Source organism: Rhea pennata, chromosome 3 (assembly GCF_028389875.1).
Source record: "Rhea pennata isolate bPtePen1 chromosome 3, bPtePen1.pri, whole genome shotgun sequence".
In the NCBI taxonomy this organism is placed as follows: Eukaryota; Metazoa; Chordata; class Aves; order Rheiformes; family Rheidae; genus Rhea; species Rhea pennata.
The window spans coordinates 819,496-842,144 of NC_084665.1; the positions used below are offsets into that span (position 1 = coordinate 819,496).

Below are 22,649 nucleotides of genomic sequence, written 5' to 3' on the forward strand. Positions count from 1 at the left end.
AAACCAGGTGTGCGGTCTGATTAGAGCCAGCAGCCCTGGGGAGAAACACCAGGCTTCCAGGGAGCAGTACCTGGCCTTACAAGGTCATCACCAGAGTTAGGGAGCCTTTGAAGTAGCTATGAACCAGCCACTTGGAAATGGCCGCCTTGCTCCAGTTCTCAATTGTGGCTGCATAGGGACTGTTCACAAGACCACCCTCTCCCCAAACTGCTGAGTAACAAGAAGTCTGAACAGCTCAGCAGCTCGAGGTCATCGCTTGAACGGCCATGCACGTGGCTTTTAGTGCCTTTTGTTGCCTTTCTGTGCAACAGCTGAAGCTCTTCCGGGGTACGAAGTGAAACTACGTGCTCTTAGCTCTCCGCCTCTCTTCTCTTCGTGCCTCAAGACCAGCCTGATGAACTAAGCTGTGATTAGAAAGCCAGCATCCACCCTGATTAATAATGCAACACCCCATAATTTGGATTACTCCACACTTCCCTGAGCTGTGCAATTATGACTGCAGTTGCCAAATGCAACCCAGTTCATCAGAACAAACTTTTCTTGGAAAATAAAGGTGGAACTTCCCCATTCCTAATAGGGCAGCAAAGCTCAAACCTTTTTAATTACTTGTGTGCACTCTGATACTTCACAACCAGGAAGCCACCTGTTGTGGTCAGCTTATCAGGCCTGTAGATCTACATTAGCTGACCTGGTTAAATACTGGGATTATTCTGCAAATACTCCGTAATTTGGTAAAAGTAATACTCTACAGTTTGCTCGCAAGAGATTTTTTTGGTGTCATTTAAGGAAAGGGAGGGGAAAAAAAAGCCAACTTGACAAACTCATCCTCCTTCCCCTTGGATTTGTGCTGGAGGGAGTGGCTGGTGTTTAAAAAACCACCTGCTTTTTCCTTCCAGTTCACATCATTACTCAGACTTCTCAGAAATGACACGACTGCTTCTACCCTTCCCTTGCTGGCACTGTTTCAAGGTGCCGAGTCCCAGCCGTGCCCACGCGGCTTTCGGCTAGCACAGCACCATCCCTTCCTTGGCACGGCCAGCGTTGCTCGGCTCAACTGGGCGCTTTTTCAGGCAAACTCCTACCGTTCCCGTGGAGTAAAACACGACGGCGCGCAGCCAGAGCAAGCCGGGCCCTGGCCCGGCGCTGTTTCAGGCGCGTCATTGACCGGCCTGAAGGTGAAGGCGGTTGGCGCCCAGAGCGGCCGAGAGCCGCCTCGTGGGCAGGCGACGCCCTCGCGCCAGCCCCGCGCGCGCCGCCCCCCCGCGATGGCCGCCGCCCGCCTTCGGGCGGCGGGGACTACAGCTCCCGGCGTGCCCCGCGCGCCCCTCCCGTGCTGCCCCGCGCGCGCGCGCGCCGCTGCAACCGTTGGGAGCATGGCGGCGGGCGGCGAGGCGCTGGCGCTGCCCGCCGAATGGCGGCTCTACCTCGTCCCGGCCCGCGCCGCCACCTTCCGCAACTGGCCCTTCACCGAGGGCTGCGCCTGCACGCCGGAGAGGGTGAGCCTGGCGGCTCGGTCCGGCCGGAGGGGCCCCCAGCCCGGGCGCGGCTGACGGCCCCTCCCGCCGCGCCTCTGCCCGCAGATGGCGGCGGCGGGGTTCGTGCACTGCCCCAGCGAGAACTGCCCGGACGTGGCCCAGTGCTTCTTCTGCTTCAAGGAGCTGGAGGGCTGGGAGCCCGACGACGACCCCCGGTGAGGGCGGGCGCGCCGCGCTGCTCTGCGGGCAGCGAGGGCTCCCGGGGAGCCGCTCGGGGCTGCTGCGTGCGCGGCGGGAGAGCGCGGTTGCGTGCGCGTCTTGCTCTCGGCGTGACTGCTTTGTGTTTTTCCTCCTGTTAGGGAGGAACACAGAAAACACTCCGCTGGCTGCGCTTTTCTCTCTCTCCAGAAGGATCCAGCTAATCTGACGTTGCAGGAGTTCCTGAAGCTCGACAAAGAACGAACAAAAAATGCAATTGTATGTGGACATCAGCACTGTAACGTTTCCTAAATATTAAGAGTTTGAAGATTTCTGAATTTCTGAAATTTCGGTTTCTAGACCTGGAGTTGCTTAGCTGACCTCTTGAGCTCTTTTACTGTGCTGACAAATTTGTTTGCTTTCTCTGTCTTACGTTGGGTCAGACGGTATGCCTTTTTCTGGCTTTCAGCCTTTGCCTTATAGACAATAATTTAGTAATAATGATTTATTTTTATTTTTACAGAAAAAACACATCTCTCAGAAGGTGACTGAGGTTGAAGATACAGCCAAGTGCATGCGTCGTGAAATAGAGAATCTTGCCTCCTAGGCAACTCTAGCCTCTCCCTTGCCAGTGGCATCTATCTTGCATATAGGCCCTGACATTGCCCCTTTGACTGAATCAGTGTCTTTCCTGAGAACGCTTCTGTGCTGGCCATATCTGTGAGGAGCAGAACAGCTCTGAATTCTCCTTCAGTTACCTGATTCTGGCAAGGAAGTATGTTCTGTTTGACGCACTGCATGGATAATCTTTTTTTCTGCAGGGATTCTCCTCTTCTCCCTGTTCTTTTAATTAAGGGTTACCACTTTTTTTTTGGTTTGTTTTTACTTTTCTTAAACTTAGTTGTTACTGTTTGGGCGATGCTTGTAGCCCCAGTGTAACAAACTGTGTTTCCTGCAAAGGTTGATAGTCACTTCCATTCTTCTATTGAATATACCAATGCTTACTGACAACTTTGGAAATAAAAAGGGGAAGGGAGGTTCAAGACTCTTTCAGGGATTTAGGAACATGGCTGAACATGGCTAATAACTCTTAGAAGCTCATAGCAAATCTTAGTGTGCCTGTTAATGTGTACACTTCTATTTGTAGTTGGCTGCTGCCTCATGCTGATGCATTTATAAATAAAAGTTGAAGGCAAAACACTGAATTGATTTTTTTACTTACTTTTCTGAAGGAAAAGAATCTGACCTTTAATGCAACAAGCTGCACTGAATGTGATTTTAACTTGAAAATAGAAAATAAGCTAATCAGTGTATAGCTTACAATTCTGTTGATTCAAACGTCAAACTGTCTTAAGTAACGTTCATCAGGTTTCTCTGAAATGTCTTTGTGCCTTGGAAGAGTTTCTCAGTCTTTCTTGCACAAACTCCTTTGGAAAGGAAAAGAAATCTTGCTGAATGGAGCATAGATAGTGAAGAATTGGGCTATGAACTGCTGCGAGAGGATGGGAGAATCTTTCACAAAGTAGTTGGCTGTCATGGAGCCAGGGTTGATTCTACAATCCAGTGAAGTCTGCAAACAGAACTGGACAGATGAGCTTAAATTCTTCCAAATCAAAAGCGCCTCCAGCTTGATCCTGGGGAAGAGGCAGTTGCAATCAAACACTGGGGAGACTAACGTTCCTGCACTTTGTAATTTTGTCCAACGTTTCCTGTCCAAGCTTATTTGCAAACAATGAAGTAACTTAGTTATTTCCAGCTGTAACAGCCAAATCATATGCTGATTGTCCTTTTGCATTATTTTTTATGCTTGCATTGCCACTATAAATAAAACATAGATTCTTTTTAGCTACTTAAATTCATTCCAAATTACTGGAATTAGTAAAGTGGCTTCTAGGTAAATGCTGATGTAGAATCACTTAAGAATTTCTTGAAGTCTCTTTCTGCAGGGACAGAAAGCTGAGATGAGTGTTCAGCTGCTTGCAAGGTGTGCTCCTTCACTATTCCTGATCAGATCTGTGCAGGTGGCTTGCAGCTGAGCTAGATGTCCCAGCTGCAGACTTACTGTAATAGGACCTCAATGCGCTCCTCAAGTTCTGATCCAAGCAAAACTGCCTCATGGAGAGCAGTATTGTTGTGCCTGCATAGGAGAAATCAACAGTATACTTACTGCCTAAAGAAACTGTCCTGTTATGGTCTACCAAATTAAACTAAGGAAAATAATATTTAGATACAGAATATGCAAGGAGCTCCAGTGATTTCTTTGGTTGGCTTTCGTAAGATTAATCATATGTAAGTTGAATTTGATGGGAGAAGGAATTGGATGGAACAGCAGACTTTTTAACCAAAATGTTAAGAAATCTTCAAAGCTGGCAACTGAAAGAACTGTGAATACTATTATCTTTGTTCAGGTGCATATTTTTTAAAAAATTACTTTTGAAAGTTTATCTTATAGGCTACAGATTTGGGGAGGGGCATGGGGGAGAATCAGTCCTCTCCAAAAATGGAGCACGAGTTCCTTTTGGCATGCCTGTTGAAAAGACCTGAGGCAGAGAATTCTTGCTCACAGTCCTGACTGCTGGTTGATATTACCACCTTTGAGCACAAGAATGGAGATTGCGTCAGTGTGTCTGTTACAGACAGCTACTGTTAGAACAGTTTAGTCCTTGCTGTTGGTGCAGTTTGGGTCATCTCCCAGCTGCTTGGAGTTGATTGTCCTTACCCTCAGGAGAGGGAAGGTGAGATGTTAAAAGCTAGAAGGAGTCTTTGTCTTCCACCTTGCTTTAATATAATGCTAATTTGAGGAGTCTCTCCAAGGGGAGACTGTCTTGAGCACTTTCAACCTGATGACAGCCAGTTGTATTGCAAGGATGTTGCCCCTGAAACATGAAGTCACATGCCAGGCTAATATTCATGCAGTAAACAGAGAGCTAGAAAGTGAAATTTAAGCTAGCGATAACTTACTCCATCGAACAATTGTTCTACCAAAGCAATTCTTCCTTCCTCGTTTGGACCCAGTTCTTTCAACAGTTGTCTGGACTCTGGCTGTGGAAACAAATCAGCAAGTAACATTTCACACAGTGAAACGTGAATATGCGGACCATGTTTTTACTTCTGAGTAAAGGTGGAAAATGCACACAGTAGCATGGATGTAGCCGAGGGAAGGATGCAGTGTACCTGCGTAACTGAACCTCAGTGTTACTAACCCATGATATCTATGAAAATCTCTTTCCATACCTGAGGAAATGTTGGTTGACCCAGGCTAATGTCTTACTACTGAAGTCTTGATTTGGCAGATGCTTGTGTACGTGATTAGCTGTAGATCAATATGCTTATCCAGGATTGTACAGCGATCAACTCACCACGATAAAACTAAGCATGGGCATAAGTTCTTTGCTGTACAATGAAAGTCTGAAACTTCCAGAACTTGTAGAATTATTTTATTTAGAAAACGAATACTTCTTTTTAGTAGTAGTTACCTAAATATGTATTAACCTTCCCCTACCCCACTTTTCTTTCTTCCAATCTTTCTCTTTCCTTTGCCCTCCCACAAGCCCAATCACATGACCTACTGCTTTTTTATCCTGGGACTCAGGTATCAAAGCTCTTTACTCTTTTGCACCCATGGAGTTGACCAAGTGATCCAAGCTGAGATTACTGCACATTTCCCTTTGAAAATTTGCCACGCTATTATTGACAATCCTTTCAGTAGGCTGTGCTTTCACAATATTTGGTCTCTAGTGGAAATAAAGCCTTGGTCCTTGCATTAAGGTAACCTTCAGTTGTGCTGATATATGAGCTGGATGGGAACACTGAGCTGACTCAAAAACTTGTGGTTGCATTAGATCAGCTTCCCCCGTCTAGTTCACACTATAAATGTGCAAAGTGGTTCTAGCCCAGCCAAGGGCATGTCCTGTGGAGCCAGAACCAGATAGTAAGGGTCAAGAGAAGATGATGTTGCTTCTGACAAAAGCTTTCAACAAAATCAGTCTGTAATGGTCTGTATGCCTAATGATGAATCAATAAAAGCAGAGTGGGTCCAAAATAACAGCAACAATCTAATTAAGGTCATAGAGAATAAGCACAAAGTTGGCTAGTTTCAGTTCTGTAATAAATGTCAGCCACCAATTTTTTCAAGATTTATATGAATTTGGACTTACGTCCCCCTTTCCCCCCCACTGTCAGTGTTCAAGCATTTTTTTTTTACTCTTGGATGCCTGCCTTCATGTTAGTGCAGCTCTGCTGCTAAGTTTTCCTGTACTGCTAAGATATACATACGGGGAGCTTATCTTCTTTTTCTGTAAGTTTTCTTGACTTTGTATGCTTTGTCTTGCCTCTTGAATGGGAAAGATTATGATTCTCTTCACCTGCTAGAAAGGGAAAGCAGTGTTAATTCAAAGCAAAGCCAGTATCTTAACAAGAACTCAGGGGTAGAGATCTGGAAATAATTTACCCCCCCCTCCCCCCCCCAAAAAAAATTATTTTGGATTGAAATGAAAGCAATGTTTATCATATTTCTACAAGAGAGAAAATGATGAAATATTTGTTGCAGATCAAACTGGCTTAAACATAGATTTACATTCAGGCAGACTTCAAAACCTGCTATTTTAACACGAAGATTCAATGAAGTGTTGAGTTTTCTTTTTTCTTTTCTCTCCTTTTTTTTTTTTTAACTGGCTGCTGCTATTCAACAATTTTGACTCAGATTCATGGATTGTGCTGACCAAAATCCCTGCATTTTTTTCAAAGTTTTTTACTTCCCCAATGCTTATGACCAAGACTAGAAGACCTTGAATAGATATATATGTCTATTATTTGTAAGAGATACAAATTACCAATGTTTAGGAGGGTTGAAGTGCAAATTACGCAGCACAGGGGGACACTTTGGACTGATACTACTAGGGTGTCTAGAATCATTGATACTCTAGAAAACCAGCTCCTAGCGCCATGGCTGCTATTTGCAAAGTCTCAGATGAGAAGTGTAAGGTGGCTGAAAATTACATATTAATCGAAGTATGTCAGATGATGCCATAACACTTTCTGGATTCTAATGCTGATTTCATAGATTAATAGTTGATTCGATGAAAATTAGAGTCCAACAGGAGCTGCCTAAAATAAGAGCTGCCGATATCAATTGCTGAACTTTTACTGAAACCAGTGTGAGTTGGAAGTTTCTTTTGCCAAATGTCACAAAGCTGAAGTCCGTAGCATAGCTCAAAAGCAAAGGTAATATTGGCATTTACAGCTCCTATTGGAAAATAATATGCAAACCGTCAGATTTATCACTGGTCTAAAAACACTGCAGTGAGTTGCAGCTGCAGTTTACTGGCCTTGCTAGCTGCCCTCTAGGGGTGGAACATACTAGTGATCTTTTGACAGTCTGTAAATTGCTTAAATCTCAATTCAGCCACATTTTGAGACTTAAAATGAACTTAAGTAGGCAGAGAATGTGCCAGTATGATAGCTGCCTGTGTGTAATTTAAACCTTTCAAGCACTATTCTTGACTATTAAGTTCATGACTGACCATAAAGACAAAAAAAAAAAAAAAAAAAAAAATCACCAAAATTAGCCTGACTGCCATCCTGTCCATCTCTGCCTTCTGTCACAGTGCTAAACTTCACTGGTTTACTGGCAAGAGTATCCTGTAGAATCAAATACAGACATTTAATCAGATTATCAAGTAATGTCATAATAATCTCAGAAGCACAAAACAGAAGTGTTATATATGAAAGAAATACATAGGTTTTTAATATCAGTCTCAAATTAGCAGAAAACAAATGATTTCCTACAACTGAGCTCTTTTTGGTTTGAAGCAAGATTATGCAGCAGATTTTTCCTAAATTGTTTGTTTCGATTAAAAAGATGACATAACCTTCTTTTTAGGAGATCATTCTTATCCAAATGAAAGTATCTATTCTGTTTGAGAAATCTGATTAATTCCTTGCTCGTCAAATGAAGTGATAAACCTTTTCAGGCACTGTTTGGAAAGGTAAGCTTTTAAGATGCTACACAAAAGATGAAATCTGAATTTGGGATCTTTAGAATGATGGATTTTCATCTCTAAAAACACTGGAAATAAATATATGGGGGTTTTTTGGAACATGGTAATGCTGGAGGTAGGGATTTTGAGTGTTTGAATACTGTTAGCAGGAGCTCTGGCAATTATCCCCAAACTATTCAAAATTACTAAACTTATTTCATTAAGAGTGTAACATGCAAACTGAAGAAAAGTAGGGCCAAAGACCAGGAGCTAAGTGATGCTAGGATGATTAAACAACTTCAGTTGAAAGAAGAATGTTAATATTAATAGCAAACTAGTGATATGCAAGATAACAATGTAACCCATGAATTCTGTCTTAATCAGATAAAAAGTCCTGTTCAACCAGCTCCCACAGAAGAAGATTCTTTTCACTGAAGTGATGAGTTAATACCCTCTGAACAAAAAAATTTCTTGTATAGACCTGAGTTAAAAAAATATATCAAGTATTATGCTGACTCATCTAATGACAGCTTTAGATCAGATTCCTAACAATTGGCCTCATCCCCCAAACTGACCTTGTTAATAGCAAGAGCGTAATTTAATGTAATAGTGACTTTGCAGTCATCCTCATGAACTGTAGCGGAAGTAATCTAGAGGGAAAGAGAATTTTGATAATGTTGATTATATTTCTAATCTACACGAAAACTCAAAAAGAAGCACTAAACCTAGATAGCTAGCATCCACTTTGAATCATTTCTGTTACTTTTGCGGATAATGGTTTCAAGACAATAGGATAACAAAAGGCTGAGAAGCAGCAGTAGTCTCTCTAGACAATTTAACATCTTTCAGGCATATATCCTTTTGAATCTTCTAGTAAAGACAATAAGTTGCAGTGGACCTATATCTCATCTCCACCAAGCAGATTATCTTTTATATTTATACTTGTGCTACAGTTTCTGAATGTACTGGTGGAGACAGTAGGCTTGAGTGGATATAAAATTTAGACGCAAAATACCTGATGGAGTGACATACCTCCCAAAAGTGAAATTTGCCAAATGCCAATTAGATTTCTGACCTTCGGGGTTCCCATGTACAGCAGGAGTTTTTCTATAGTTGTTTATATTCAATATAGTTGCTTTTTTCATGGGCATTTCATATCCCTCAAGACAGGCTAAGTAAGCTTAAATTGTAACAAAGGAGATTCAGGTCAGATACAGAGAAAAAGCTTCCCACCTTTTCTCAGTAGCATTGTCAACTTAAGCAGTTCCCAACCCAGCTTCTGCCTCCATCCCACTTCCAGCTGCCTGCTGCCAACCTTCTCTTGTACTAGCACTGATGCCCTTCCCCTGCCCCCGAGTTATTTTTAGCATGGGTAAGTCACTGATCCAGTCCACAGGACAGCACCACAGTTGTGCTGGCATCACTTAGGAATTAGTGTGGGGGACGCAACTCCTTAACTCAGCAGGCCTGCCAAAGAAAACAGTATGATACTGCAGCTGAACTTCAAGGATAACTGAGTGCAGAAATGGACTGCCTGGGGCAACCGTGAAATCTCCAAGGCAAGTGAGTTTTAAAAGCTCAAGACAAACATCTGTCAGTATCAGTTTAGGCAGAGTTGAATCTCCATCAAGGTAAGGACCAAATGATCACAGTCATTCCACCCCTATCTTCTAGGACTCCTAGAGAGAGCCTTCAATTTTTACTTTTTCACTATCACTCTTTTAATTATGTTAATGCATTTTGGTGACATATGAAGACTACATCTCGAGTACAAAAAGCCAACTGCCTTAAATACCCTGTTCCAAAGTTATTTTGCAGTAGGAGTGGACTATACAGACCAAAGAGAATTGCTGCTATCTGCTGGTGTACTACAACTATGAGCAGAGGCAAACATCTAAATCCCATTTCTAGCAGGGCATATTTAATTGAGCATGTCAATATACTCTTTCTTTTTTTCCTTTCAATTGCCTGCTGTGGAACACTGTAAAGGCAGCTGAGCAAAGGCTTTCTGGTGTCTATGATTTCTCTCATAGCTGTGAGGTGAGAGAAGAATAGAAACTACCATAGGAATGAAAGCAGGAAAAAATCCTCAGTAAAAGACTAAGCAGAAAAATGAAATAAAAAGGGAAAGAAAGAAAAAAAAAAAAGGAACTAAGCAAAACCCCAGGTCAAAGTCTAAAGAAAAGAGAGCCACTTATTTTCCTAGCTTTTTTTCAGCGTCAGAATAATTTTTTGTAAGAAGATTTTTCTTTTCTATCACACTATGTAGAAAGCTACCCACAAGTTCCTACCTTTCCCATTCGAGGTTCTCCAATCAGTGCTCTGAATTCAAGGTTGTTCTGTGCATAACTTCTAAGGTGAGCACAGACATGATCCAGCTGTTTTCTCCAGTAACCTGATGAGAGGGAGTTAAGCAGAAAATTCTCTGAAATTGTGATCAATATTTTTCCACTTATATGTGATGAATGATTAAAAAATAGCATATTTTCACCGAGACAAAACATTAATTTTTTTCCATAAGATTCAACTAGTGAAGAAAATGAAAAGCAAGTTATGCTTTAAATGTGCGTGTGTCATAATTAATTCCTAGAGCACCTCTATTCACAACAAAGCCATGCTTCAGTTTTCCTCTACAATTGAAACTAGACCTAAGGGAAGGAGAATCTCAAACTATCCCAGACAAAAATCAGTACAACATTACGAATAAATATGCAATTGTGCCTTACTGAATTTATTTATAGCTGATTTGATGTCAGTGACAGTTAACAATGAGTCAAATCTAAAAACTGCAGATGTGGTAACACAACATATATGGCATTCTAATCTATGTAAATTATTTGCCAAATAAATGCCTTTCAATAACACACAGGAGAGCACGTTACAACCTTAAGCAACCATAAGTTTTTCTTTGACGACTAGTTGTTGGGATTCAGAAGTGGTCTAATGAGCAAATGCTCCCTCACTAACTCATATCCCTGCTCTGTCTTCCATCTCACCCTTCAGCTTGAAATGCACTTCCTGAATGATGTGGCTGACAACAGCCCTTCTTAGAAGGCTTCAAGTGTCACATCTAACATAGCACTTCAAAGTATTTGCCAGCTGCTAGTTCCTAGGAAGAGTCCATGGGGTCTTCTGGGCTCATTCATGCTATATGGAAGTGCTATATACGTTGCTGTCAACACTGACTGCTTAGCTTGTTCAGTGGAGCTATTTCCCTGATCATCTTCCTGCTTCTTTGCCAGTCAGACTCTCTGGGAGAGAGACCTGGTAATCCCTTATGCTGATATAGGACCTGGAACATCCAGGGCTGAATGCTCCAGGATTCAAAACACAGATTAAGACATTATAACTTTTTGTAGTTCCGGTCCAGGATTTCCAATGCAATGTTCTGTTTTCATCAAATTAAAGAGCCAAAAGGAGTTGTTCTCATTCTTAAATGAGTGTTTTCAGGATCTGTCTAATTTTATTTTTGAGTCTATTTACAGGAAGTATAGAGTATGATTTATTTTGTTGTAAATAAATTGTGTAGGCTTGGTAACCTCATTTAACTTAAACAGTGAAGTTGCTCTGACCTTATCCTGCTCTGACCTTCACTTTGAATGAAGCTCATAATAGTGAAAAGAAAGCCAGAAAAAAAAGTGCTGCTCTCCAACTTTTACTAGAGAGGGCAAATACACGAAGGATTTTGTGCTTGGAAAACTCTTCCAAGGCAGATTGGGGAGGAACTGTGACAAACTAAAACAGCAAGTCTTATTGGTTAGGCAACTTTAAAGGAACATAAATAGAAGGAAAGTTAATTCCCAGAGCAACATAAATTGTTCCCTGCCAGGTTCTCATACACAAAAACAAATACATGTTGAAAACAGTAATTTAAAATCTAAGCTAGACTGCCACTTTGAGAATGAGGCCTCCAGAGAAGTCAGTATTTGAATAAAAATGGTTCATAACTAACCCTGAGTCCTAGCTTTCATGTTTAAAAATCCAAATGGCTGGGAACATAGTCTTGCATATTAGAAGTTTTATTGCATCTGAAAGGATTTTTGACAGGATTAATGGCATACTTGAATTCATGCTGTCATTAGCTAGTTGCACCTAGGTCACACTGATTTAGTGTTTGCTATAGTGGAAAAAGGGATGCTTCTTTGTAAATTTTATCTGGTAAAAGACTTGGTTGCTCTTCAATACAGACTGAAAGTATAGCAGAAAAGAAATGTAGTATGCATCAGAGGATTAGTGTTTTGGTACTGCTCATATTTTCCCTGATATTTTTTCTAATTTTCTTTTTTAATCTTCATAAAAGCAAAGAAAGTTAGTTAATGGCTAATACAGTCTAGAAGAATAAAAATTACTTAGTCACTTGCATTTTTTTTAAAAAAAATTACAAATAGTATCCAATATCCGGCACTATTTGAACTCAAGAAAGAGGCATATTTGGCCTATATAACTAAAAATTTTCTGGGTGATAACATATGGCCTTGTCAATATACAGCTCAGCATCAAGGACAGGCAGCAACATGGACATTTGGGACTGTAACAGACATCTGTCCATGTATGGAATGAAGTATATTCCTCAGTCCCTGGGATGATCTAATGGAGAATGCTTTACACCAGTGTGACTTTCAACAAAGTTGCCTTTGCTAACTAGCTTAAAAATTAACAAGTCTACTGTAGTTCAAAAGCAGCTCAGAATTTCTCCCCAGACTTTCCTAGTAAAAGGATTTCTCTCTCACAAGTCAAGAGCTGTACAACTGATGCACAGATAGAGAAGTGTTCAGTGTTAAGTATTTTCCCAGCTCTGTTATGGGTCAATCTCTTATTATCTCTAACTAAGGTTAAGCTCCCTGACTTGCTGAGTCAAGTGTTTTATTTGCTACAGTGATGTCTCTAAGGGAGAACTCCACCTTTCAGAGCAAGGGACAAGGAAAACAGATCACCCTAGTAATAATTTTAAAAATAAAAAAGCATCATCTGACTATGTACATACAGAGTCAAAACAGGAAATTCTAGCATTCATTAGTGCCTTTTCTACACAATAGAGAAATAACTCTGATAATGGCTAGAGAGGTCTCTGTAGAAAAGAGCTAGACATAGGAAAGTCAATCAAATAAAGTAATTGTCTCTTCAAACTGTGATTTGTTTTTAATGACAGCAAACGGACAAGAGATTAAACAAAGAACTCACTGACCAAACCAGCAACTGCAAAACAAATTTTTCTAGTAGTCTGCATGGGCAGTCTTACTCTGCAGGAGTGAGGTAGATGTGTTAATACTTTTGAGGGCTGGAGGATGGGGACTACAACAGCTAGAAAGGTTTCCACCAACCCTATTTTTTTGTAATTCTGTTAAGAATCTCTTTCCCCACTTTAACTTGCTTTGCTTCCAAAACTTCCCTCATTTATTCCCCAGCACTATTCCAAACAAGTTCTTCATGGAGACAAGCATCATATTTTTCAAGAGCAGTGATCCCCCGTGTCCCTCAGAGAGAAAGTTTTGTTCAACAATTCTCCCAGCAAGCACTATAGCACTACTAACTGAATCTCACTCCCTTGGCCAGGGTGTGGGGATGTTTCTTAGAGGTTTCTAATTCAAGTACAGGAGATGTCTGTCCCTGATCTTGTGGAATCTGAGCTCAAAGTACTAGTAAAGCTGTACAGGAGTCACAAACCCTAGTTTTGATTATTGCTGATATACTTTCTTTTAGCCATTGATGGAGATCAGTCATCTGACTTCTGCATTTACAAGTGTCTAGTGGAGAGACAGACTTGTAAAGATGAAAATTAATGGCCTATTGATGGCACATTCCATAGACAATAATCTTTTCAAGAAAATACAAAGTCAAACACTGTGATTTTGGAAACTAAGAAGAGTTTTCCCTGATTACATAAAATCAAGAAGTCTTTCTAACCCCTTCCAGGACTGATGGCTGTTAGCAGAGGCTTATGATCACTCATCTTTTCCAGCATTTCTTTTTGCAAAACCATCTCAAGCTCCTTCTTCTTCAACAGTTTGCTGGATGGGTAAAAAAGTCCAATGGTTTGAGTTCCTTTATCTTTTCTTTGATTTAGATCTACTCTTGATTTGGACAAGGAAATAGGAAGAGGCTGCCAGGCAGCTTCAGCTTGGAATCCTTTAGCCTGTGGGGGAGGTAGGAAAGGAAAAGTGTAACTATAACCATTAAATGACTTAAAAGCAGAAATTAATCAGGACAGTACCCCCCCCCCCAAAAAAAAAAATTGTAGAAGAATGAAAAGGCTAGAAGGGAGAGGTGTTAACAATTCCTGATCAGATTTACCAGGAGGTAAAAGATGATGCAACTTATGACAAATATTCAAGAAACCAAAACACCAATGAGAAGAAACCAAAGAAGATAAAGAAACTAAAACTGACACATGTTTTGGTAGAACGAGTTATCCACATGCTGGCCTTGCTAAGTATCACGTTCTTTTCTTAAAATAGTGTGTTCAAGGCAATGTTACATTTGCATGAAAGAATACCTTGTATTAGCAGATAAACATACTTAAAGAGCTAAGACTTTGAAAAGCTGTTTGTTTGATTGTTTCTCACTTTGTTATTTAGAATGAGGTTGGACTAAGGCCTTCAGCTAAGGCTGAATATATTTCCATAGAAAATACTTCTCAGAATAAACATATGCTTTGTTTTGCCCACAGAATGCTTATAGAGCACAACATTGTCTCAAAATCGAAATTAATGCAGTTACATCAATTTATACCATCTGTGGACTAGTCTACCTTTTAAATGTAGTCAAAACCTTGCTTTGAAATATTATATGTCTTACCTCAGAAGAGACCGAGTCCCCAGCACGCATAAGCATGCTGTTGTGAGTATCCACCCTTGCCTGTGGCTCCCCACAGGACCCACAGAATCGAGCATAGGGTTGGTTGGTTGTACCACACTTGAAGCAAGTAAAGTAGCACGGAAGAGGGCCAAACTGGAAAGTTCAATGAAACACTTGTCACCACAGCAACACATGGTGCAAAGCTCAAGAGAGATAAAAGCAATGTCATGAATTAAAAGGAACTAAAAGAACAGTACCTAAAGGTATTAGATTAGAAATATTAACCAGGACACCAGGTTGCTAACACACTGGCAGATGCAAGATAGTAAAACTTCAGTTATCTCAGTGCTATGCCATGGAGGCAAAATTCTTTTCCAGAGAGATCTAGCATTTTGGCAGCCTTTTTTTTTTTTTTTTTTTTTTTTTTTTTTTTTTTTTTACTTTGAAAAAGTATTTTTTTTCTTTGGCAAACCCCTGTTATTACCAGTGTGGTGCTCTGATACGAATCTTGACCAAAATTCAATACTAACCAGTTCAATTCTAACCCCATCACTGTCCTCATGGTACACTGCAGGCCCATTGGTTATGTGCACATATACGGGAGAGTTGCAGATTTTATGTAGACTCAGCTCACAGGGAGGAAAAAAAAAAAAAAAAAAGGAGAGAAAAGAAAATCTTCCTGAGTGTGATTTTAGCCCAAAACACTATACTTTTAAAGGGTATTCCAGAAGGAAGTTTTTTAATCGATTGTACTCAGTAGAGCAAAGGCTATATTGGGCAGTAATTACAGAGGAAATGCTGTCTTTACTGAAGTTAATAAGCCTTCAGCCAAAAAGTCTGCATGCATCATCTACATCTGGTAATTGCCTGTACAGGCAATCATATCCCAGGGTAAATGTCGGGCAACTGGAGTTAGGTTAGCATATACTTTAACCTCTAGATGGATAAGTTCCTTTGGCAAAGAGTTCATGCTTACTAGATCTCAGCTGATGCAATGAGCCAATGCTCATTGACCCTTGGCAATTTATTTACATCACTAAACATTTAAGTCATTAACTGAAGTGGGGCCAGGATGTCATCTAAGCCTTTAATTTATCTTTATATAATCCTATGTGCTCTAAGCAAGTATTGACAATAATAAATCATGTACTAACTGACGAGTTCTGTGAGGAAAAGTTTGAAACTGCTGCAGGTCATAGATGAGTAAAAACAGACTTGTCAACACAAACACTGATAGTAAATTAAACAGAAATAGTTTTCAACAGAAGCCCAAACCTGATAGCACATACCTTGGCTCCACACCAGTCACAGAAACTGGTATCGCAGTGGTTAACACGACCGCATTTTGAGCAGGCAATTGTCTTCCCTTGCTGGTTGGGGAAAGGTTGGGGAGTGTCTCCTCTAAACATGGGCTAATAAAACAAAAGAAGAATTAGGAAGAAAATACTTCTTATAAAGAAAAGTTTGCAAGCTAAGCAAGGGGAATGGGAAAGCAAAGTACTTTAATAACATTAACATAAAATAATATTCAATCTAAAAGAATTCTTTCAACAAATAAGCAGACTGATTTTGATCTAGCCTGTAATTTTTTTCATTACAAAACCATAGTAAAATGTGGTATAAATTCAATTGCTTTACTTTTTTATTAGAAATGAGAGGAAAAAAAGCTCTTTTCATCTGTGTCATCCTTCTTTCAGTATTTATTAATATGACCCCATGTAAAAGTACAGTGGAAACTAAGATGGGGTTTCTCTACTGATAAACTTGTATTTTCAAGACCCGAACCAAAATGGCCATTTTTCTTTGTACTTTTTAAAGTCTGTGTAGTAATATGGCAGGGGACGTGGGTTCGGACAATGAGTTTTCTTTCAGTTTCATATTTGATTTGCTACATACATAATTTCAGAACTCTTTTGCTCATATGGTTATTCATTAGCTAGCTTTCCTTACTGAAATTAACCTGTATGAGTAAGCAAAAGAGATTTTCCTCAGTTGAGACTTCTGGAGGGATGATTATAGATCCTATTTAGTACAAATATGTATGAAAATGTTTTGTTAGCTTTTGCCTCAGGGCTTACACAGTTTATTTCCTCTGCGAGTCAAGACTACGAAAAAGGAACAGAGTTTGAGGAGAGTAATTTTTATGACGTATCACAACAGCAAACTGGAAAAACACTGAACAGCCATCTTTTCCTCTGTAGCCTCGATGAAAATTTGAACAATGTCATGCGGGTTTTGCATTATTTCACATTTGGAAAATAAAATTTACAAGCTCATAAGTCTAAACATGTTTTAAATCTAAACTATTTAATTAATAGTAATACCAATGCTATTGTAATTACTAACTAGGAATTACTATCAATTATCACTAATCACTAGTTATTCACTATTAGTAAAAATTTATAACAACTTCATAGTAATTCAGTAAGTTCTTAACTTTTTCTCTTAGCTACAGCAGATCTCACTATTCAAGTCATACGCTTATGTTTATACAGTCACATATTAATACCTACATTCAGTGAAGCAGTTAAATATGCGTTTATCTTAGGTAAGTGCAGATTCCTACTGAAATTCACTGAAATTTCAAATGACACCTCAGTGACTATATAAAAGATCTTTGCATATAGCTAGCTACTGACTGCCTTAAAACTCAGGAAGTTGCCATTATAATCAGAACATTTTAACTTGCAAATCATTCTTCTCTCATCTCTATATTTATTACAACATGGAGACATGAAATGTATTACAAGGCTTTATAGAAAACATTTCAGGAGTAAAAATAATTCTTCCAAGGAATCAATCAGTAAACTAAACCAAGAGTTGAAAACCAGCAGTTTTAGGGGGAACGATCATTGCCATTTTTCTCACCTCTGTACAGAGTCACTGCCAAATACAAGCATAGTAGCTGTATGCTGGTAGGGATAGCAGTAAACAGAGATAACAAAAATAACATAAAAAATTTATTTTATTTCCACAAAATAATTGAAATCAATGAGAATGATACTTCTGATGTATATACTAAAGTTCTCTACTGCAATTAAAAATAATCCGAACACAAAGAACACTTCCTACAATACTCAGTCAAGACTGTTTTCTGAACTTTGACAATGGCATTTGTAATCTTGACTTCCACAGGAGAAACCTGAAGGTATAGTATACATTTATTTTATGTGTAGCTGGACATATGAGATAGTGGATCAGTGAGAATCCTGAGCTAGAATATAGGAGGGGAAGGATTCTCTCCTTTTGCAACATAGGTACAAAGGGATATATTATATTTTTCCTCTGGAAAACTGAAGTTAATTTTCTGCTTTGACGTGATTAACCCCAGTGCGATTGGCGCAAAAAAACCTTACCGTCTGGGTTTCAGGCAGTTTGCTTTCACAGGTCACACAGTGTTTATGGTGAAGAGGATTTCCAGTGCCACAAGCCCGACAAATTACTTTGCCCTTTCAAATACAGAAAGAATACATTTCACACGGTATTTTAAAAACTGTCGATAATAACAGTAAGATAAACCATCCAGTCATTAAGGTCTTGATCTTACAAAGTGATGTGGCTATTCAGTGCTGAAAGGTAGAAGAGACCTTTCAAGTCAGTGCTACGGGTTTCAGATTTTAGTTAAGCCACATTTCCTGGTCATCACAAACCCACCACTGGTGCCAATTTTGTTTAAACTATGGTACATTTCACTCATCCAATATCAATACCTTGAGAGCTTTTTATGTATTACTGTCAGCTTGCTTAGTCACTGAAATTATACACCACAGATGGTCCAATATTTGCAAGGAAATTCAAAAAAGAAAAAAAAGAAGTAATAATACACTATTAGGCCCTAAAGGAGCTTAGTGGTCAGTGGGTCACTATTAAGGAGTACGTTTCTACCAGGGCTGAGAATGATTGGTCCGATGTCTTGACTGCTGGCATCAACTAGTTCAGGTTTGCCTTCATACCTGCCTCAGGGCTGCCCTAAAACATAAAATTAGGGGCTATGTCTATAATCTTTTTCGACATCAAGCTGATACTTGCCTCAGACTATGAGTCTCCTTTATTATCTGGTACTCTTCAGTCAGTAGTTTCCTTTCAATATCCTCCTCTTCCCAAAAATGTTCCTTTACATTTATCAGACAATCTTGTCTAGCTAAGACCACCAGCGTTTTTGAATCACTGAAGAAGACCGTGCTTTAACTTCGTGGCACTCACTGACCCAGTCTTGCCAGCCTATCTATACTAGGCATTCACAATCAAATGAGGCAAGCAGGGTAATGAGGATATATTTAATAAACTTAAAACGTTTAGTAATGCCCTACGCAAGCCATAAGTATGTTGATAAATTAATTTACTCTATATTGAACACAAATGCATGCATTTATGTCAGACTTGCCAGTGCTACATCATGTGCTCTTCAGCATGCCTTCCTGTGCAACCTTACATGCTTTACCTTTAATGATCATTTCTAATCAAGCTATTTTGTAATCCTACTAACACTTAAAGCTGCAGTAAGGTAGTCAGGCAAACCCAAACTAGATCAAAATACTTGTAATGAAGTCATCCTTTGGAGAAATGAATGTAGAAGGTAAATGGTTACTTTGTTGTTGTTATTCTCAAATACCTTTAAGCAGATGGTGGTTTGGGGCTGCAGCTGTGGAGCTATTGGTGCTTCACATATAATGCAGGTGGGTGTATTCATTGGCACCAGACATCTGCATTCGAGACATGGTGCCATCTGAAGGAAAAGTCACATCACATCTTAATAAGGACCGTAATGAGATCATTACGGTTATCATGACATTTTCAATATTTTGCTGGTTAAAGTCAACAGCAGCAGTAAAAAATCACTGGAAACAGCAACTGCCAACAATAGATGCTGATATCAACCCTTAAAGATCAGAGACTGTCAAAAAATAGGAAGACAATCAGAGAGAGGATGCGTTACTAACTACTAAAAAATGTGCCAGAAAGGTGCTAAGTTAGTTTTCAGTAATTTAAAATGTTGTAATAGTATGTGTGCACATAGTTCAAATCCTCCTAATGATGATCCTCCTAATGTTCCTCTATCACCATTTGACATACAGCATTGGCCCAGATAAAATATCCCTCTGAGGATAAAGAAAAAAAAATAGACCACTGACTCATTAGACTAAGTTATGATCTCTTGGGAAGAACTTAGAGAAGACAGTTAAAGGCATCACTACATAAACCCAGCCAAACAGCATGAGCATCTGCTCTTACATATGCCCACACATGCCCCCATGTATATGTTCAAGCACATTAAATGGGTCTTCTACAATTATGACATACCAGGATTGGCAATTACTGTTTGGTAAGAATTATGTTAACTGCTAAGGTCATGGGACTGCACTAGTTAGCCCTGGAATAAGATGCATATGATGTTCTTGAAGATGAGTGGTGGTTGTCACAGGAAGAGCATGCTGAATTTGGTGGTGTTTCCTGCTACAAATCAGTAAGACATAAATTATTTTTTCAAATTTATCCTAATTAAAACATATGGCACTTGAAGCAATCAACAGTTAATTTTGCGGGGAGGATGGGGGGCCATTACTTAAAAATTACAGTGATTCAAATGCTAAGGTTACTGAACAAAATAAAGCAATCAGAACAGAACTTTTCAAAAGAAAGTATGACTAAATATTGGCATTCTTGGCAATAAATGGGTAATCTGCTGAGGAAGCCAGTTTCTCCAAAGAGGATTTGTTTATTTTTATGATTTTTTGCTCACCTGTGCTCCTTCAGGGGCTGGGAAGCGACGTACTGGCACAGGTGGGATAGGAGATCCACATTCCTGACAGAAGTGAGCAAAGGGGTCGGATGGGCGAGGTACAGAACAGCATGTACATCTAAAAACACACGCAAACTGGCTGAGTAGTGTTATCCTGCTGCATAATAAAGAGCAACCTGGAACATGACTTAGATCAGTAATTTCTATGTTACCGTGTCTAGGCTATGGTGGTCTACCAGGCCACGTCCCAGTGCCTATGACATGAGGCCCTGAGCTCTAAGCAGCCTTGCAAGATGTAAAATGTAATAGCTGCTTCTATTTCATACTTTCTTCCTCACCATATGAGCAAACATGTTTCCTGACATGAGGTCTGTATCAGGCCTTGCTGCTACAATATATGGTACCAGTGACAGACCACATAACATTTTCAGGACTAGCAAACAATGAAGGCTGCACTTTACAATTTGGAAAGACATTTTTTTCTCTAATCCTACAGATACTAGTGTTTTTTTTAAAAGGATGATGAGATAGATGATGGCTTTGTACAATCACAAGTAAATTTAACTATCAGTAAGAGATTTTAAATTTTTCAAAGCCTTAAGTAGATCACATTCTTCTATTATAAGCCAGTGTCTGTCTTTGCTTTCCTTGTTTTTGTGAAACTTCATGATATTATCAACTTGGTTGTAAAAGGCAAAATGCTTTGTTACTTTCCACAGACAAAAATGTTGAAAGAAAAAGTCACTTACTTGAGGAAATCTGATTCCTTCTGGATTCTTGCTGTCTGTGAGCTTGCTAAGCTCTTCCGGCTAGTCACTGCAGAAGAACTAGCAAACTGAAATAAAGGCAATTCTTTGGCATTAATGAGCTGATGTTTGCAAATGTATGCAAAGCTAGCAAAATCAACTCCAGACATATTATTAGAGACAAACTGCATCGAAATGCAACATTTTAAGGAATACCTACTACGCCTTGATTCCTCCATTAGCTGTAATAAGGACACACAACTTCTCCTAATAAAAATAAATGCATCTTGCTACTTACTTCCAAGAAAGCATGACTGAATCTTAAGTTTTAAATATCAGCTAGCTGACCTTTTCAGGAATAACTATTTGTTAATTATAACTGCATAACACATTAGAAAAGAATTGCTAGGAATGTAAGCATTGTTTTTTTCTTTATTGATAACTGTGTACTGCTTTGGGTACTCCTGTTCCAGTGTGTCATTACCAGCAAGCTTAAATCAATACTGTATAGTGCAGTATAGCTAGAGGCATTAATTTCTGACAGATTAAAAGAGAATGTTCACAAATTTTCATACCTTTATTTTTTTAGAGCTCAATTCTGACAACAGCCATTTACAGGCTTCCTCCATACCTCCTTGCTTACCTGTAATGACTCTGTGGGTGGTGCTGAGATGGATTCCTCTCTGTATTCTGTTGTTTCCAAATGACTGGTTAGGAGCTGCGGTTCTTTCAGAGACCTTTGAGCAGTTTTTGTCTCCAACTCTGTAACTGTAACCGTATTTCATCCCATTATTGCACTCTCATTCATTTCATGTGATTAACATATAGGTTAACATGACTATCATATATTCTCATGTTTTAAATTCCAATGGCTAAATGTATTTCTAGCCATTCTAAACAAACAAACAAAAAAAAAGTTGTTTGACATCTAGATCCTAGGTTAAAATAAATTGCATGGAATTATATATAAAAAAAAATAAGCCAGAAGAAACCTCATTTCTCTCTGAAATAGCTTACTCCTGTATTTTTCTCAGTTAAAGGTTTTCTTCCTTCTCACATCCCACAAAATCCAGGTCCTAAGAGTAAATTAATGAGTAACTATTAATATGATTCATTGCTCTTGAACAGTCCCATTGCCCTAACCATGAAATAACAGCCCTTATTAAAAGAGAAAATCCGGGTCAAGCTTTCATTTCCGTTTTATGTATTTTTTTGTGTTTATCCTTCTACAAGCAACATTCAAACATCAGTAAAGCACTTTGTAAAGAATTTGAAATCCCATCAGTTTAACAGGATATTCTGACACAAAGGGAACCAGACTGGGCCTTGTTATGTTGCTCACAGCTGAATGACATTTTAAAATGCTTTTTAAAAGGTAGTGTGATATGTATGGAAAATAATTTTTTTCTGTATTTGCAGCATCATGAAATCTAAATTGGAACTTCCCGTGAATGCTATGTCCTCTGAGATGGTTATGAATTTACCCATATGCTACAAGTGATAACAGAGAAAAAACCTTATACTACCTACGTGCAGCTAAGGTAGAAATCTATTTCAGCTATAATGATGTAATACCATACCTTGAAAATTTTGGGGCGCTTCACTCCAGGCAGGCTTGATTTCCATATTCACTCCATTCTTCTTTGGTTTTGTAGTAAACACTCCATTTTCACTCTCCTAGAAAATAATTCCATTTGTATGTTGAATGAAATAATTG

The 22,649-nt window shown here is 39.3% G+C and overlaps 2 protein-coding genes across 3 annotated transcripts; one reads left to right on the plus strand and one right to left on the minus strand.

Annotated features, from left to right (window-relative positions):
* The first annotated feature begins 1,350 nt into the window (after nt 1-1,350).
* BIRC5 (baculoviral IAP repeat containing 5) lies at nt 1,351-2,878 on the plus strand. Its single transcript, XM_062571328.1, has 4 exons — nt 1,351-1,496; nt 1,581-1,690; nt 1,835-1,952; nt 2,197-2,878. Exons 1-4 carry the CDS (start codon nt 1,374-1,376, stop codon nt 2,278-2,280), a joined length of 435 nt encoding a protein of 144 aa, XP_062427312.1. The 5' UTR covers nt 1,351-1,373; the 3' UTR covers nt 2,281-2,878.
* An 842-nt stretch (nt 2,879-3,720) lies between these two features.
* Nucleotides 3,721-22,601, minus strand: LOC134139073 (double zinc ribbon and ankyrin repeat-containing protein 1-like). Of its 2 annotated transcripts, XM_062573436.1 has the most exons (15): nt 22,513-22,601; nt 21,576-21,700; nt 20,936-21,021; nt 20,187-20,304; nt 19,059-19,172; nt 17,803-17,895; nt 15,736-15,858; nt 14,447-14,599; nt 13,556-13,784; nt 9,943-10,046; nt 8,227-8,301; nt 7,232-7,313; nt 5,949-6,040; nt 4,635-4,715; nt 3,721-3,810 (listed from the first exon to the last, which is right to left on the minus strand). In XM_062573436.1, the coding sequence occupies exons 1-15, from the start codon at nt 22,556-22,558 to the stop codon at nt 3,787-3,789; spliced, it is 1,545 nt and encodes a 514-aa protein (XP_062429420.1). In that variant the 5' UTR covers nt 22,559-22,601; the 3' UTR covers nt 3,721-3,786. The 2 variants fall into 2 exon arrangements, with proteins under 2 accessions (XP_062429420.1, XP_062429419.1); XM_062573435.1 differs by lacking the exon at nt 19,059-19,172.
* Nucleotides 22,602-22,649: the final 48 nt, after the last annotated feature.